The sequence below is a fragment of the Brienomyrus brachyistius genome, unplaced genomic scaffold, assembly GCF_023856365.1.
Source record: "Brienomyrus brachyistius isolate T26 unplaced genomic scaffold, BBRACH_0.4 scaffold155, whole genome shotgun sequence".
Classification (NCBI taxonomy): Eukaryota; Metazoa; Chordata; class Actinopteri; order Osteoglossiformes; family Mormyridae; genus Brienomyrus; species Brienomyrus brachyistius.
This window is the reverse complement of record NW_026042430.1, coordinates 42,087-59,388: the sequence shown is the minus strand read 5'-3', so window position 1 is coordinate 59,388 and position 17,302 is coordinate 42,087. Positions and strand designations below refer to the sequence as shown.

Genomic DNA, 17,302 nt, shown 5'->3' with positions numbered 1-17,302 from the left:
GATTTAAATTCAAATAGTGTTGTTATCGCTGTCAGGCAGGATAGAGCGATAGAAAACCGGGTGCAGGGAAATGTGTTAGATGTTCTGGCATTTTCTTTAATTGATTTTTTTGTTTTATAGCTGATCTCATTTTCTTTCTCAAAGGTACAGGTAAGCATATTCATTTCCAATATAAAAAATAATTCCTCTTACAGGTTTCAACTGAATGTCTAATGTACAAATCATTTCCATGTATCCAATGTATTTTAATGGTCCAATGCCTTTTAACTTCAGAATTTTTACTTCTAATTTACAGCAAATAATATTCAACTTACTCATCACCACTTACGTAGCATTATACACCTAATAACCGACAATAACTAAGTACTATCTCAATTGTAAATATTACACATTCAAGTAAGAACCAACCTACCAACGATGCCCACCATTCCAAATGGCCTGTACGGAGCTCATTGGACACCCCGGTGGCGAATTTGCGTTTTGCTGGGTGGTTTAGGAAGATAAATTAATATTCTTGAGAAAAGCGCACCCTGATTTGCCAGTGAATAACTTAGACCAGAGGTAACAGGCAGACCGCGGTCCAGGTCCGGATCCAGAAGCTGTCCCATACAGACCCGGACCGATAGCCAACACAGAAAGTTATTTAAAACCTGACGGGGCGCTTCTATTTTAACCGACGCAGCTTTTGTAGTCTTTTCGGTAGTGGTTTAGCACTAGAACCGCAGTTTCCCACGGCAATGAACGTCAAACGTCTTTAACCTACAAGCAAGACGTAGTTTGGCGTATGCAGCCTTTTTTTGTGCTAATGTATTATTAGTATTAATAGCAGCAGCAAAGCTAACACCCACAACGAAAAAGCGTAATGTTCCTAATAGAGTGGCTGATCTGTCCTGAAATCGTAAAGCTTTTCAAAGTTTTCAAACACAGTATGTATATTATATAACATGTTAGATAAATAGATGTAATTTATTGGTGACTTCGTGTACATTGAAGTTTCCGCCTTTTAAACAACTATAAAGTAATGTTGTTTGTTATATAAAAAATGTACATTTAAATGTATGAAACAAAAAATGTATACACACACACATTACATTTTCGTTAGCTGTAAAATACAGTGAAGTGAAATCTCCATTATTTGCGTTGCAATATTCCACCACTAGGGGGCAATTTTGGACGGAGGAATCCCTTTAATGGCTGTTACCAACAGAAATGTTTGCTGCTACAGTATTCAGCTTTCTGGGTGTCCTGCAAAAAGAACTAGATGACTACAAGTAGTTATGGAATGCACACTGCCCATCTGACAAACCAGAAGCCAGTTTTTGAAATGTAAATTTTGTTATTGAAACATTTTGTTGGATTGCACTCTAGGTTTAATGGAAGAAACTGTGGATTCCATGTATCTCCTGAAAATCTTCATAGTCTTTGTGGAGACGATGATCTTCAAATTCACTTTGAAGTCTTGCAGAGACAAAATGAACTTGCTCCACCAGTCAGCTGGGTTACTGCCATGGAGAATTATATTGCATTCAAAAGTGTATCAGGTCTATAAGGTAATTCTGCTAACAAATCGTACAAAGCTCTCAAAAGTATTTTGGTTTTCAGACAACAAATAACATTTTTTCCACCCATTGTTCTCCAAATAAGACATTTATTTAAACGTTAAACTTTTAAGCGCTGGTTGCCTTTACATAAAGTCTGTAAAATAAAAATGTAAATGTATACAAAAATAATCTAAGCATATTCAATAAGAACACTTTGGCCATTATACACATTGCTGTGTATAGAGCCATTAAACTGCCCCCTTAAAGCTTTTTACTGCCAAACAAAGCTGTCAGGTCAAAAATCACACTGTTAAAAATGAAGTATAAAAGAATACAAAAATAACTTCCAACAACTTATAACACTTATTCAATAAGATTATAGAACAACATAATCATTACATTGCAATTCAATCACCAGAGGTGGCGTGGAGTACAATAATTAACAGCTTGGCTTCAGGGAATGCCAAACCCTTCAGGGAATGCCAATGTTATTTAACTGTCCCATTCTGTGTCCCTTCCCTGTTTGGCCAGTAGGTGTCATTGGTCATCTCGTCCCACGTGTTGTCAGTCTTTCTTGTCCTCCCCTGTTGTCAGTCTGTAGCGTTTCCCTTGTTCCCTGCCAGCTACTTGTTGAGCACGTGGTTACCTGTAATTTCAATTCATTAACTTACTGTTTGCCATAGGCTTTTAAATACATTATAAATAATTTTAAAAAATAACATAACAAGAGATAATACTATGAATTTCCTCACTGATTAATTGTGTTGCGGGTTGGAACTCAGTATGGAGTCCCCACAAAGATACAGATACCTTATATGTGTGTGTGTGTGTGTGTGTGTGTGTGTGTGTGCGTGTAGCAGGGCCGTAGCACATCTTCTTCTTTGTGTTCAGGAATTGCTTCTTGTAGGTTAAGTTAGAATGGTTTTCACAGTTCTTTGGTCTGGAGATCAGGCTGATTAATCACAGTTGATTTTTGTGGGCAATCAACCATATACATATATATGTACATATATATGTGTGTGTACAGTAGTGTGCAAAAAATCATAAGCAGTCAAAAGAAATTGTGTGATGTCACGATTGTTACGGTTTGTAGCAGCTAATCACTGCTGTTAATAGCAGCTAATAGCTGCTGTCTGTAGCAGCTAAACTACTGTTAATATAATTGCTAATAACATAACAATTTTCCCGTTTTTTGTGTAATAAAGTATATAATGTAGTAATGTGGTGCGTTTTTGATTCAAATATGTTAGTATGGTATTGGCAAGATATTACTGTATCAGCCTTTATTACATTAAGGGGGAAAATTAGCACATTATTGGCAGTTATTACATTAACGGTAGGTATCATATGTGCCCTTGAGAGGTAAAGTGGGCTATCCCACATGTCAGTCAAAAATGAGTTTAGTGTCCAATATTAATTATTGAGGGTCTATCTATCTTTTAAATATACTGAGATCTGTGCTACCTATGATATATATCAATTATAGGGTATAGGCACACTTTGGAGCTCATTTTTTCAAAACTTTGTTTTTGTGGGATAGCCCACTTTACCTCTCTAGGGCACATATTATATAGGTCTAATGTACGAAGCATTAACGTTAGACATGATAACCTAGTTACCCACCAGGCAGGCAGATGGGGGCAGGTGGGCGAGGTGCAGCGTACTGTACGAAGCGGGGGTGCGCAGGCACTGTGCAGCAGCTGAAGTTCCTCTTAGGCGTAATCATGTCCTGCGCACGGTACCAGCTGCCTTTCTCTGCATCATAACATTCCACCTTTGCAGTGACTTCGAACCCATCGGAGCCTCCCATTACAAACAGCAAGCCGTCCACCACTGCGATGCCGAAATAGCTCCTTTGTTGTCTCATGGGAGGCGCAGCGTGCCACTGGTTAGTTGCAGGGTCATAAGCCTCCATACTCCGCACTGCATGAACCCCGTTGGTACCGCCCACCTGCGAGACACCAATGGTAAGTGATCACTCGGGTACCAAACGGATAAGTAAATATCAGCTTTCTCGAAGTCAGGAACTCTTAAGGAATTATCGCCCTATAATAGCAGGCTGCACAGAACCTCCCATTGTGTATATAGGACACAAGCTTATTACTAATTTGTGTTCAACATACATGTCAACATAACTGCAGTGAAAAAAGGGGATTTGGGCAACAGAAAACCGGTACAATTCAGCGAAAACTGTCAACCATCAAAAAAAGACTTCTTATGTTCATATATTTTGCTTTTATTATTATGTTTATTAGTACTAAAAATAATACTTGTAGTCAGACACTGAAAAAAACAACAACAGAGCAATTATAGTCTGGAACTACAGAATATAACTATACTAAAAAATCTAAGCTTTACTAAGCTTTACTAAGCGTATTCGTTTATAACCCAGATATGCAGGGAGCATATGTGTACTGAGATGGGCCTTCCCAGCAGGTCATTTTATCCACTGAATTCTTTTGTTTGTTTTAAGCACATTACAATCTGTGACACAGCAGCAGTGACAAAAAATATGAGTCTCAGATAAATCTTGAGATTTGACTCCTTTGTTTCAGAGTACAAGAAAGGAATCACTCACCGCATAGATGTTTCCCTGATATGCCGCAACTCCAAGGCCACGTCGGCGAGTGCGCATGGGAGCGATCAAGGTCCATTCGCCCGTGAGAGGATCATAGCACTCCGCAGTGGAAGTGGTCTGAGCTCCATTGCTACCCCCACAAATATATATCTAGGAAAGATGGTTCACAAGTGATGTGTGTTATGCTGTACATGATTGGAGATGGAGATCTAGAAAGCGTAAATGTACATTTAGCTAATGGATGTTTAATCCATCCACCTTCCATAAAAGTCTATTCAGTACAGGGTGGTGGTGAACCTGGAACCTACCACAGGAAGCACATGGGCATTGGTAGGGAATTTACAGTTAGTTGTGATCATTTCAATGTAATCAGCTAATTAAGTTCACTAGGTTTGTTTGAATAGGGAAATCTGCAAATTGTTTAGGATTCTGACCCTCCAGGACTGGAATTGGGTAAAGCTCCTATGTTAACACCAGTTATTGTATCTCACAAGTCTTGGGCTGTGGGCAAAATTGCAAAAACACAGAGCTGGACACCACAGCACTGCCCAATGTGCCACTAATGCAGAGCAACAATGCAAGGTCATTTATGTTTTATCTAAACACTGACGTTTACTGAATTAACAATTATGGATTGAAATCAACCATTTGAAGACAAAGCGAGCTACTGAGTATGTAACATAATCAATTTCAAGGGGAAAATGAGGGTAACCACAGTAAGACGCCCTCCTATTAACCTACCTTTCCATTCAGGGTGGTGGCACTGGCATCCTGTCGCTCCTCGTTCATGGGCTGGATGATGGTCCACTCGTTGGCATTTGGGTCATATCGCTCTACGATATTCAGAGGCGACACGCCTAAACGGCCACCCATCACATAGATGAAGCCGTTACTTACGGCCACGCTGACACTACAGCGGCGCCAGTGCATCGGGGCCATGTGCTGCCATGTCCGTGCGACGGGGTCAAATCTGCGCACAGCATCGGTGAAATTATGGCCATCATAACCCCCAAAACAATACACGAAGCCATTTAAACACACACTGCCATGGCCGGACTGGCGAGTCTCCTGCCCCTGTGTTATATCGACCCAGTGGTCAGCCCGGGTGTCATAGGCTTCAGTCCAATTGGTTGTGCGGAAATTCCAGCCACCAATGGCCAATAAAATGTCAGCGGGTAGGCGCGGGCGAATCAGTGGCCTTTCAAAGTCAGATTGTGGACTTTCATCGTCGAGATCATATATCATCTTCAGTACATCACTGATAATTGGCCTGCACGCCGCATTGCCCTTCACCAGATCGTTAGCTTTGACGATTTTCATGAAGTACTCCGGATCCATACGAGCCATCCGAATCTACACAGGAAACAATGAGAGAATTCCCATGAGTTCTTTAGTGCTTTCTGTGAATCTCTGGAGATGAGCAATTCCTAACATTAAGGATACAGCAGTAAGTGCAAATTTTAATTTCTTTAGCTGAAGCTATTTACTTTGAAAGTCTCAGATGTGTCAGCTACACTTGTTTAATGTAAGACATCTGAGTGTTTTGTTTTCCATTATTTGTTACACTCTCCTCCCAGGTGTAATACCTGGAAGCCTTGGTTGTACACTTATGGGACATGGAAATCGGTCTTTAGCTACAGTAATAAGGACTTCACTCAATGAGCATTCTATTGCTATATACACAAGTCAATGAGAACATAGTATAACTATACTCACCTTGGGCAATAGGACTGAAATGTGGGCCTCTCGGGTGGCAGGCTCGTGCTCGATCCAACGGAGGATGGCCTCAAACACCACATCCTCTTCTCTGACATTAAGCTCATCCTGCTCTATGATGTCAGAAAGTTGTTCAAGACTTAGTTCTGGGAACTCGTTTGAGCTGATGGCAACCTCCTTGAAATTTTTCAAGATGAAGTTGAATGCAGACTGGTGCAGCTCGTTTACGCAGTAGACATCGGCGATTTTAAGAAGGCCAATGCAGTTGTTGAGGCAGAGCTGCTCATGCAGGAAATCACTGCAGCGCTGCACGATGCCCAAGACACTGAGATAATCAGCAGCTACCAGGAGGTTCTCCACATTGTCAGCTGTGATGACCACAGAGTACGTGTAGGCGTACTCTATGACCTGCCTCAGTGTTTCTGGGGAAATGCCTGGGAGTTGGTACTCCCGCTTTCCTGAGTCACTCCAGCCAGTGGCGAACAGAGCCCTGAAAACAATCCAGAAGTGACTCATCTAATAAATATGGGTTTTGCAGGCAAAGTTAAATAAGGGCTTTTCTAAATCTTCTGAACCAGGGACCCCCAAATGGAAATTAAGCAGAGATAAGGACCCCTGCTACAGATGATCACATAGGCATCTAAGAACTAGGGACCAGGGGCTTTAATTCTTATTTTTCCAACAGTAGCTCCCCCTTTAATATATTTTACTTGGGCTGGTGGGCAAGTGCCCCGGAATACTTTGTTTTGCCTGTTTGACATGGTCCCCTTTTCATATCTATACCATTATTATTGTTATTATTATTATTATTATATGGTAAAAGTTAAGGTGGTACACTTATCAGAAATATTTCTCATCAGCACTGACCTACATTAATATAATTTAATATAATGTATATTAATATAAACTTTCTGTCATCCTAGAGCCTTATTGCCAAGGAGAAGTTATTGCTAACGAGAGATAAAAACTGACTCCTTGCTGTTTTCGCATCTTCATATATGGGTCACAGCTACTTACTGGAAGTAGGAGCTACAGCCACACAGAATTACTCTATGGGCGTTGAATTTAACACCGTCTGCGATGAGGACCACGTCACAAAGCTGTCCTGCCAGCCGAAGCTTGTTGAACACTTCGAAAGCCGGGGACATCATTACTCGCTCCATGTCGTGTGCCATCATTATTCAAAAATGTGGATGTCTCGTCTCTTTCTCCTTTTTATACCACTCGAAATGACGTGTAGATACGTTCTAATACGCAAAAACCGCACTTTTGCGTCACATTCTGCTAAGATACCGTAATGTTTATTTTTAAATCTATATTTAAGACTCGAAATTGATTTGGGGGGGGGGGGGTGGATATATTCTACGCACAATCAGCTTTACAAGAAGAACAAGTGAAATGTTTTTAACATCACTTTTGGAAAATGTATACCGTGCTTATCTTAGAATTTAAGTTTTGTATTATGTAAGAATAGTCAAGTCACGAATTCCCGAAATAAAATAAATAAATAAATGTTTTCATATTTTTTCTCCTCCGCTACGTTTCTAAAAATGAAAAACAAAAAAGGTCCTTTACATGTCTGTCAGGAACGAGGTTTAAGTTCGCATCTTATTCCCTAGTTTCCACCTTAGACATAAGCCATTGAGCAACAAATGTCCACAGGACATTATTTTATGGGCTAAATCTGGTCGGCTCGTTGTGGCCTTTATTTAGAACAAAAATGGTCCTTGAAAATTGGGCTGCGTAGTCCGTCTGTTTTGGTCCACATTTAGCACAAGGCGGACGTATTTTTCGGACCGCATATATCCCCAATACAGTCATGAAAACGTATTGCAGCAAGTGTGGAATTATCACAATGATTATTGTGCTGTGTACACGTCACCCAAATCCTGAACGCTATTGAATATAATCGATTATGTATTATAGAGCAGTTATGTTACAATCAAGGTACAGTGTGCAATATCACTCCATGAGCTATTGTCCATTTTCCTGTTTTATGATCTTTTCTTGAGAAATCGTTTTTTTATTTTATTTTTTGTAATTCCTCACTTTTGCCGACTAACTCCTCCACGTTTAATATATTTCCGTGCAGGTTTTTAAGTTTGTTTTCCTGCAGCTTCACGGCACCCATCGTTCTTGCGCACCCCCACACAGATGGACGAGTTAAGTTAGAAGTGGATGGGAGTAGCGGTAGGACATATTCCTAGGGCGCCCATTGAACGATGTAAGTAATTATTATTTATCGTTAGAATTCTCACTTAACACAGAATGTTGTGTTTGGCTGAAGTTTAAACAGTCGAGCTGAATTGTGGCAAGATAAGCTGAAGCTGTTCGCGTCCGTCGCTAATGCTCGCGCCATGACTAGCCAGCACATAGTGAAATGGCGAATGGATTTGGCGACATTTTCCGTTTGAATTGAGCACAGAGAGGTAGGTGGTGTTTTATTTGTGGCCCTGCTTTTACAATGGACGTGTAGCAAAGTGAAGTTGGGATCAGCTTGCGTCTTTTGCAGGTAACATCACACTCGATATAGCCTAGCCGCAGTGTATGGTGGAATCGTCATTTTGGGTGTACACAACGCAAGAGCGCACGAGTGTTTATATATATATATATATATATATATATATATATATAAACAATTCCACTCTGGCTGAGTTTTCTTCTTATTATTTTTCATGCTATACTATATACAAACTTTTTACTTGTATATCTTAGGATATAGTTTATTGTGACAATATAAATGATAGGAGAGAACTACAACAGCAACGAGTGTGGGTTCGGGCGGGTAGGGGATAACGTTTTCATAGTTGGGATTAGGGTTTTGCCCATAGACTTGAATGCAGAGTCCCCATAAAGACATCTAGCACATCTTCTTCTTTGTGTTCAGGAATTGCTTCTTGTAGGTTAAGTTAGAATGGTTTTCACTGTTCTTTTGTCTGGAGAACAGGCTGATTAATCACAGTTGAGTTTTGTGGGCAATCAACCATATAAATATCTACATATATATATATATATATATATATATATATATATATATATATATATATATATATATATATGTTTGTGTGTGTGTGTACAATAGTGTGCAAAAAATCATAAGCAGTCAAAAGAAATTGTGTGATGTCACGATTGTTAGGGTCTGTATCAGCTAATCACTGCTGTTAATAGCAGCTACTGTAAACTACTGTTAATATAACTGCTAATAACATAACAATTTTACAGTTTTTTTTGTGTAATAAACCCTATAATGTAATAATGTGATGCCTTTTTGATTCAAATATGTTAGTATGATATTGGTAAGTTATTACTGTATCAGCCTTTATTACATTAAGGGGGAAAATTAGCACATTATTGGCAGTTATTACATTAATGGTAGACATCATATTATATATGTCTAATGCACGAAGCATTAACGTTAGATATGCTTGTACCACAACTTATTAGGCAAGAGATAAGTTCTATTGCCCATTTTCATTTCAAACCAGCTTAACATTTACAGCATAATTAATTACAAGTTCCGATGTAGGCTACCATTCACACACACAATTGGAAATAATAAAATGCCTGGACAGAGCAGATACAGCCATTGTAGCCTTCGCTCCTGTCTGCTGCTGTATGCAAATCTCACTGAACCCTTAAAGCTGGAGCAGAAGTGATGTCTCTGACTAATTGCTGGTTGTTAGAGACGTACTCAGAATAATGAGAAATAAAGTAAGAATTGTGAGGGAAAAAAAAATCAGAATTTTGACTGAATAAGTCAGAATTCTGAGATAAATGTGTGTTTTTTTTCTACACCAGATGGCAGAAAACTCTAAAATCAACAAAGCACAAGAGTCATAATTCAGAATGTGTTCATTTAGATCAGAAACAGCTCTGTGGGATGCTTTCATCTAATCAGACTGTACCACATGGTTCATATGTAACACTTTTCTGGAGACCGCAACAAATGGGGGATTCTGAAACTGCCCGTTTGTTTGGAAAATTCCAGTCACCCTGAGTGAAAAAGGGTAGAACTCTCCCTCCTGTCCCACTGGCCTATGATTGATTGCCTGATAGCAGGAAGAGACGGTCTATAGGGGAAAGTAACCTTCAGTTTAACTCACAGAAAGACAATAAATAGTAGCACTTAACAAATGAGAGAATATCAATTGACTAGGACAAAATGAGATGAGCAACAGGAAATATAACTGTAAGCTGATAAGAGAAAAAGAAGGTGAAGGGGAAAATGGAGGGAAATTTGCTGCTTCTGATTGGATGCAAGCATGCAGGTCAGCTGATCCACCTGAATATTTCCAACTCAGCAATCGGTGATGAAGGGTCAGTAGATTGGCTAAGTGCTGGAACCAGAAGCAGAAGCTGGCTTTCATGCTCAGGAGGGTCCTGTGGCATGAAACCTTAGCCAGTTCTTTACGGATATGATGCTCCTTTAGGGGGTGCCATAGACATTCGGTCTGCATATATATTATGTTTTATCAGTGTTTCTTGTGGACCCTCAGACAGTCCATGTTTTTGCTCTCTCCCAGCACCAGCTGTCTGGCAAGGAGCAAAAACGTGGACGGACTGGGGGTTCCTGTGGATCAGGTCGAAGAACATTGTTCTGTATTGTTTTTGTTAAATGACTGATAATCAGAATTTATTTTTGGGGCTTTGGCTGCATCTTGGTTATAATGTTTAATTGAGATATGAATTAATATGGAGAACACCACACACACAGCACAAATTCTATGAAGATACTACTCATGAAATTAATATACCACATGTGATAAAAATACAAATATAAGGGCTTTATTTGTATGAATAAAGCATTTCACATATCTAACACATGTGTCCCCAACAACCGTAGCCAGATATTAAATCCGTTCTAGAAGAGCACACTCATTGCTTGCTGTAAAAGCATGCAGGAGGTCCCAGCTGAGCTCTGCTATAGTTGTGCTCTGTGTATTATTCATTTGGCAGATGCTCTAAGACAGAGAAATGGTTGGAGAGAACAAGGCAATTAACAAATGCATGCAAACAAGTGGCATGTTACCCAACAGGAGCAAACCGCTACAGCATCCGATAACAAAGGAAAGCAATTGTCTTGCCATAATTGCATTTTGATAGCTGTTCTAGTGCCTTAACCTCTATGCTCTGACTCCACTGTAAGGTCCAAGTTCTGTTCCCTCAGTCCATTATTCAAGAGGCATTTTCCTTATTTTGGTGAATGTTTCTGATTCTTGTTAGTGTCCACTGTTTCTGTTGATTAAGTCCAGTGCTGCTAGCCACACCGGCAGATGCGTAACCTGGTTACCCACCAGGCAGGCAGATGGGGGCAGGTGGGCGAGGTGCAGCGTACTGTACGATGCAGGGGGGCACTGTGCAGCAGCTGAAGTTCCTCTTGGGCGTAATCATGTCCTGCGCACGGTACCAGCTGCCTTTCTCTGCATCATAGCATTCCACCTTGGCAGTGACTCTGAACCCATCAGACGCCCATTGCAAACAGCAAGCCGTCCAGCACTGCGATGCCGAAGTAGCTTCTTGGTTTTGTCATGGGAGGCGCAGCGTGCCATTGGTTAGTTGCAGGGTCATAAACCTCCATACTCCACACTGGATGAGCCCCGTTGGTACCGCCCACCTGCGAGACACCAATGGTAAGTGATCACTCAGGTACCAAACGGATAAGTAAATATCAGCTTTCTCAAAGTCAGGAACTCTTAAGGAATTATCGCCCTATAATAGCAGGCTGCACAGAACCTCCCATTGTCTATATAGGACACAAGCTTATAACTAATTTGTGTTCAACATACATGTCAACATAACTGCAGTGAAAAAAGGGGATTTGGGCAACAGAAAATCTGTACAATTCAGTGAAAACTGTCATCCATCAAAAAAAGATATGAGATATAAAAAAAATCATATATTTTGCTTTTATTATTATTTTTATTAGCACTAAAAATAATACTTGTAGTCAGACCCTGGAAAAAACAACAACCAGAGCAATTATGTGTGGAACTACAGAATATAACTGTAATCAAAAATCTAAGCTTTACTACCCAAGAATATTCGTTTATAACCCTGATATGCAGGGAGCATACAGTATGTGTATTGAGATGGGCCTTCCCAGCAGATGATTTTATCCACTGAATTCTTTTGTTTGATTTAAGCGCATTACAATCTGTGACACAGCAGCAGTGACAAAAAATATGAGTCTCAGATAAATCTTGAGATTTGACTCCTTTGTTTCAGAGTACAAGAAAGGAATCACTCACCACATAGATCTTTCCCTGATATGCCGCTACTCCAAGGCCATGTCGGCGAGTGCTCATTGGGGTGATCAAGGTCCATTCGCCCGTGAGTGGATCATAGCACTCGGCAGTGGAATTAGTCTGAGCTCCCTTGCTACCCCCACAAATATATATCTAGGAAAAATGGTTCAAAAGTGATGTGTGTTATGCTGTACATGATTGGAGATGGAGATCTAGAAAGCGTAAATGTACATTTAGCTAATGGATGTTTAATCCATCCATCTTCCATAAAAGTTTATTCGGTACAGGGTGGTGGTGAACCTGGAACCTACCACAGGAAGCATATGGGCAAAGGTAGGGAATTTACAGTTAGTTGTGATCATTTCCCTTGTGAACCGCAGCTTAATCAGCTAATTAAGTTCACTAGGTTTGTTTGAATAGGGAAATCTGCAAATTGTTTAGGATTCTGACCCTCCAGGACTGGAATTGGGTAAAGCTCCTATGTTAACACCAGTTATTGTATCTCACAAGTCTTGGGCTGTGGGCAAAATTGCAAAAACACAGAGCTGGACACCACAGCACTGCCCAATGTGCCACTAATGCAGAGCAACAATGCAAGGTCATTTATGTTTTATCTAAACACTGACGTTTACTGAACTTAACAATTATGGATTGAAATCAAGCATTTGAAGACAAAGCGAGCTACTGAGTATGTAACATAATCAATTTCAAGGAGAAAATGTAGGGGGTAACCACAGTCAGACGCCCTCCTATTAACCTACCTTTCCATTCAGGGTGGTGGCACTGGCATCCTGTCGCTCCTCGTTCATGGGCTGGATGATGGTCCATTCGTTGGCTTCTTGGTCGTATCACTCGATTATGATTAGAGGCGAGAAGCGTAAATGGCCACCCATTACATAGATGGAACCATTAATTACGGCCACGCTAACATTTCAGTGGCACCAGTGCATCGGTGCCATGTGCTGCCATGTCCGTGCGACGGGGTCAAATCTGCGTACAATTGTGGCCATCAAAACCCCCAAAACAATACACGAAGCCATTTAAGTACACACTGCCATGGGCAGACTGGCGAGTCTCCTGCCCCTCCGTTACATCGACCCAGTGGTCGGCCCGGGTGTCATAGGCTTCAATCCAATTGGTTTTGCGGAAATTCCAGCCACCAATGGCCAATAAGATGTCAGCGGGCAGGAGTGGGCGGATCAGTGGCCTTTCTTTTTCTTTTAGTGTGTGTGGGGAGCCACAGCCCCACCCCTCAGGACATGAAGCAGACACGGAGGAGGCCCGGACCCCAGACAGCCAGAGGCCCCCCAGGGCATGGGAGCCCCCGGAGGACCACCGCAGGGAGAATAGCAGCCCCTCACCCAGAAAAGGGCAGAGGAGAGCTCCGGAGGGAGGCCATCCGGCAGCCACCGTGCAGGAGCCCCAGGGGGCCGTGGCGGCGAGCCCGCAGGCTCCACTGGCGGCCGGCCCCACCACGGCAAACCAGGCCCTGGGCCCAGAGATCCAAGGGCCCCCCTACCCCCCAGCAAGGGCCCGACAGAGCCAGGAGGGCCAAATCCCGCCAGGCAACCGCCAAGGGCGAGCCAGCACCCACCCGAGCACCCAGCCCCGGACATCGAGAACCACCAACGCACCAGCGGCCGGGGGCCCCATCCACCGGCAGGGAGTGTGGTGGGGGGGAATAGAGCCCGAGATGTTATTTCAGGTGGAGTCTAGGACCCAACCTGACACATGTGTATAGACAAACAGGCACACACATACACAAGCATACGTTCCCACCCTCATGCACACATAAACAAATATTTACACATTCACCCAACATAGAGATACACAGAAATGAACGCTGTACACATACTCTCACTCCCCATATATACTCTATGTGGACCCCATTTTTGTCCTCTGGCGAGGAGACCAGAAGACCACCCCAGACCCCGCAGCAGCCGAGAAGCGCACCAGCCCAGACCCCGACCAGACGGCCAGATCAGTGGCCTTTCAAAGTCAGATTGTGGACTTTTATCGTCGAGATCATATATGATCTTCAATACATCACTGATAATTGGCCTGCACGCCGCATTGGCCTTCACCAGATCGTTAGCTTTGACGATCTTCATAAAGTACGCCGGATCCATACGAGCCATGCGAACCTACACAGGAAACAAGAATGAGAGAATTCCCATGAGTTCCTTAGTGCTTTCTGTGAATCTCTGGAGATGAGCAATTTCTAACATTAAGAATACAGCAGTAAGTGCAAATTTTAATTTCTTTAGCTGAAGCCATTTACATAGAAAGTCTCAGATGTGTCAGCTAACACTTGTTTAATGTAAGATATTTGAGTGTGTTGTTTTCCATTATTTGTTACACTCTCCTCCCAGGTGTAATACCTGGAAGCCTTGGTTGTAGACTTATCGGACATGGAAATGGAGGTTCGGTCTCTAGCTACAGTAATAAGGACTTCACTCAATGAGCATTCTATTGTTATATACACAAGTCAATGCGAACATAGTATAACTATACTCACCTTGGGCAACAGAACTGAAATGTGGGCCTCTCGGGTGGCAGGCTCGTGCTCGATCCACTGGAGGATGGCCTCAAACACCGCATCTTCCTGTTTCACATTCAGCTCATCCTTCTCAATAATGTCGCAAAGTTCTTGCAGGGACAGATCTATGAACTCCTCTGAGATGCTGGCAACCTCCTTGAAGTTCTTAAGGATAAAGCTGAAAACAGACTGGTGCAGCTCGTTGAGGCCGTAACCATCGGCAGTTTTTAAAAGGCCAATGCAGTTCTGAAGGCAGAGCTGCTCATGCAGGAAATCACAGCAGCGCTGCACGATGCCCAGGACACTGAGATAATCAGCAGCTGCCAGGAGGTTCTCCACATTGTCAGCTGTGATGACCACAGAGTACGTGTAGGCGTACTCTATGACCTGCCTCAGTGTTTCTGGGGAAATGCCTGGGAGTTGGTACTCTCGCTTTCCTGAATCACTCCAGCCACTGGCGAACAGAGCCCTGAAACACAATCCAGAAGTGACTCATCTAATAAATATGGGTTTTGCAGGCAAAGTTAAATAAGGGGTTTTCTAAATCTTCTGAACCAGGGACCCCCATATGGAAATCAACCAGAGATAAGGACCCTCTGCTACAGATGATCAAATAGGCATCTAAGAACTAGGGACCAGGGGCTTTAATTCTTATTTTTCCAACATTAGCTCCCCCTTTAATATTTTTCACTTGGGCTGGTGGCCAAGTGCCCCGGAATACTTTGTTTTGCCTGTTTGACATGGTCCCCTTTTCATATCTATACCATTATTATTGTTGTTATTATTATTATTATTATTATATGTTAAAAGTTAAGGTGGTACACTTAGAAATATTTCTGATCAGCACTGACCTACATTAACATAATTTAATATAATATATATTAATATAAACGTTCTGTCATCGTAGAGCCTTATTGCCAAGGAGAAATCATTGCTAACGAGAGATAAAAACTGACTCCTTGCTGTTTTGGCATCGTCATATATGGGTCACAGCTACTTACTGGAAGTAGGAGCTACAGCCACACAGAATCACTCTATGGGCGTTGAACTGAACACCGTCTGTGATGAGGACCACGTCACAAAGCTGTCCTGCCAGCCGAAGCTTGTTGAACACTTCGAACGCCGGGGACATCAGTACTCGCTCCATGTCGTGTGCCATCATTATTCAAAAATGTGGATGTCTCGTCTCTTTCTCCTTTTTATATCATGTAATGACCAGCAACGGACGTGTACATCAGCATAGTGACGATATGTTCTAAAACGCAAACACTGCGCTTTTGTGTCAGTGTCCTAACATACTGATTTTTTTTATTTTTATTCATCTATATTTGCGATTCGAAATTGATTGACCAGATAGTCATGCGCCCTGCTTTTTATTTTTAACAAAATGTGGAAGCCAATGAGAGACTTGCCGATCAAGTTTTCTAACACAGCTACTTTTGAAAAACCGACTTATCCCAGATGAGTTTCACCGGCATTAACTCATTCAAGATGAGGCATCTGATCTCAGATAATTTAATATTACGTAAAATACACCGGTAGGAAAATACCCCCAGTTACAAATTTATTGTGAAAAAATATTTTGTTTGCACAATCAGCTGTACAAGAAGACCAAGTGAAATGTTTTTGGTACATGTATACTATGTTCATCTCAGAATTTATGTTTTAGTTTTGCATTATGTATGAATAGTCAAATCACAAATTCCCCAGATTAAAACACCAATAAATCTAAAATTATTAAATGTATAATATTTTGTCCTCCTGTCTTTTCACTTCGGTTAAGATTCCACAAATTAAAAAAAAATGTACCCTGAATGTACCCTTCACATCTATTTCAGCGAGGCTGCAGAATCATGTGTCGTTAATCGACGTGGGAAATTGCAGCGGGAATGAAACCGTTTCATTTTCATTTGAGAATAGCTTTGTATATTATGTATAAGAATATAAGAAATTCACAATCGAGAGGAGGCCATTTGGCCATCAAGCTCATTTGGGGAGAAGTTAACTAATAGCTCAGAGTTGTTAAAATCTTATCTAGTTCTGATTTAAAGGAAACCAGGGTTTTAGCTTGTGCTACACTAACAGGAAGACTATGCCATACTCTAACTACATGCTTTGTAAAGAAGTGCTTCCTCAAATTTGTTTTAAAATGTCCTCCCGCTAATTTCCAGTTATGGCCACGAGATCTGGTATTTAAACTAATATTAAAATAGCCATTTGGCTGAACAGCATCCAGACCTGTTAGAATCTTATACACCTGGATCATGTCCCCCCATAGTCTCCTTTGCTCGAGGCTAAACAGATTCAGCTCAGCTAACCTCTCCTCATAAAACATTCCTCTAAGACCAGGAATTATTCTCGTGGCCCTACGTTGCACCTTTTCCAAGGCAGCAGTGTCCTTCTTAAGGTATGGTGACCAAACCTGCACACAATATTCTAGGTGGGGTCTTACCAAGGAATTTATACGCTGCTCAAAAAATTTAAGGAACACTTTGAAAACACATCAGACATCAATGGGGAAAAAAATCATGCTGGATATCTATACTGATGTAGACTGGGTAATGTGTTAGGAATGAAAGGATGCCACATCGATTGATGGAAATGAAATTATCAACCTACAGAGAGCTGAACTCAAAGCCACCACGAAAATCAAAGTGAAAAATGATGCGGTAGGCTAGTCCAT

General features: G+C 41.5%; 1 protein-coding gene across 2 annotated transcripts; it reads right to left on the bottom strand.

The window, feature by feature from the left end:
- Positions 1 to 1,628: 1,628 nt before the first annotated feature.
- LOC125728097 (kelch-like protein 10) lies at positions 1,629 to 16,315 on the bottom strand. 2 transcript variants are annotated; one of them, XM_049005184.1, is made up of 6 exons: positions 15,621 to 16,315; positions 5,836 to 6,325; positions 4,861 to 5,472; positions 4,120 to 4,269; positions 3,165 to 3,492; positions 1,629 to 2,187 (listed from the first exon to the last, which is right to left on the bottom strand). In XM_049005184.1, exons 1-6 carry the CDS (start codon positions 15,779 to 15,781, stop codon positions 2,165 to 2,167), a joined length of 1,764 nt encoding a protein of 587 aa, XP_048861141.1. In that variant the 5' UTR covers positions 15,782 to 16,315; the 3' UTR covers positions 1,629 to 2,164. The 2 variants fall into 2 exon arrangements, with proteins under 2 accessions (XP_048861141.1, XP_048861140.1); XM_049005183.1 differs by lacking the exon at positions 15,621 to 16,315 and adding an exon at positions 6,853 to 7,069.
- Between the last annotated feature and the right edge of the window lie 987 nt (positions 16,316 to 17,302).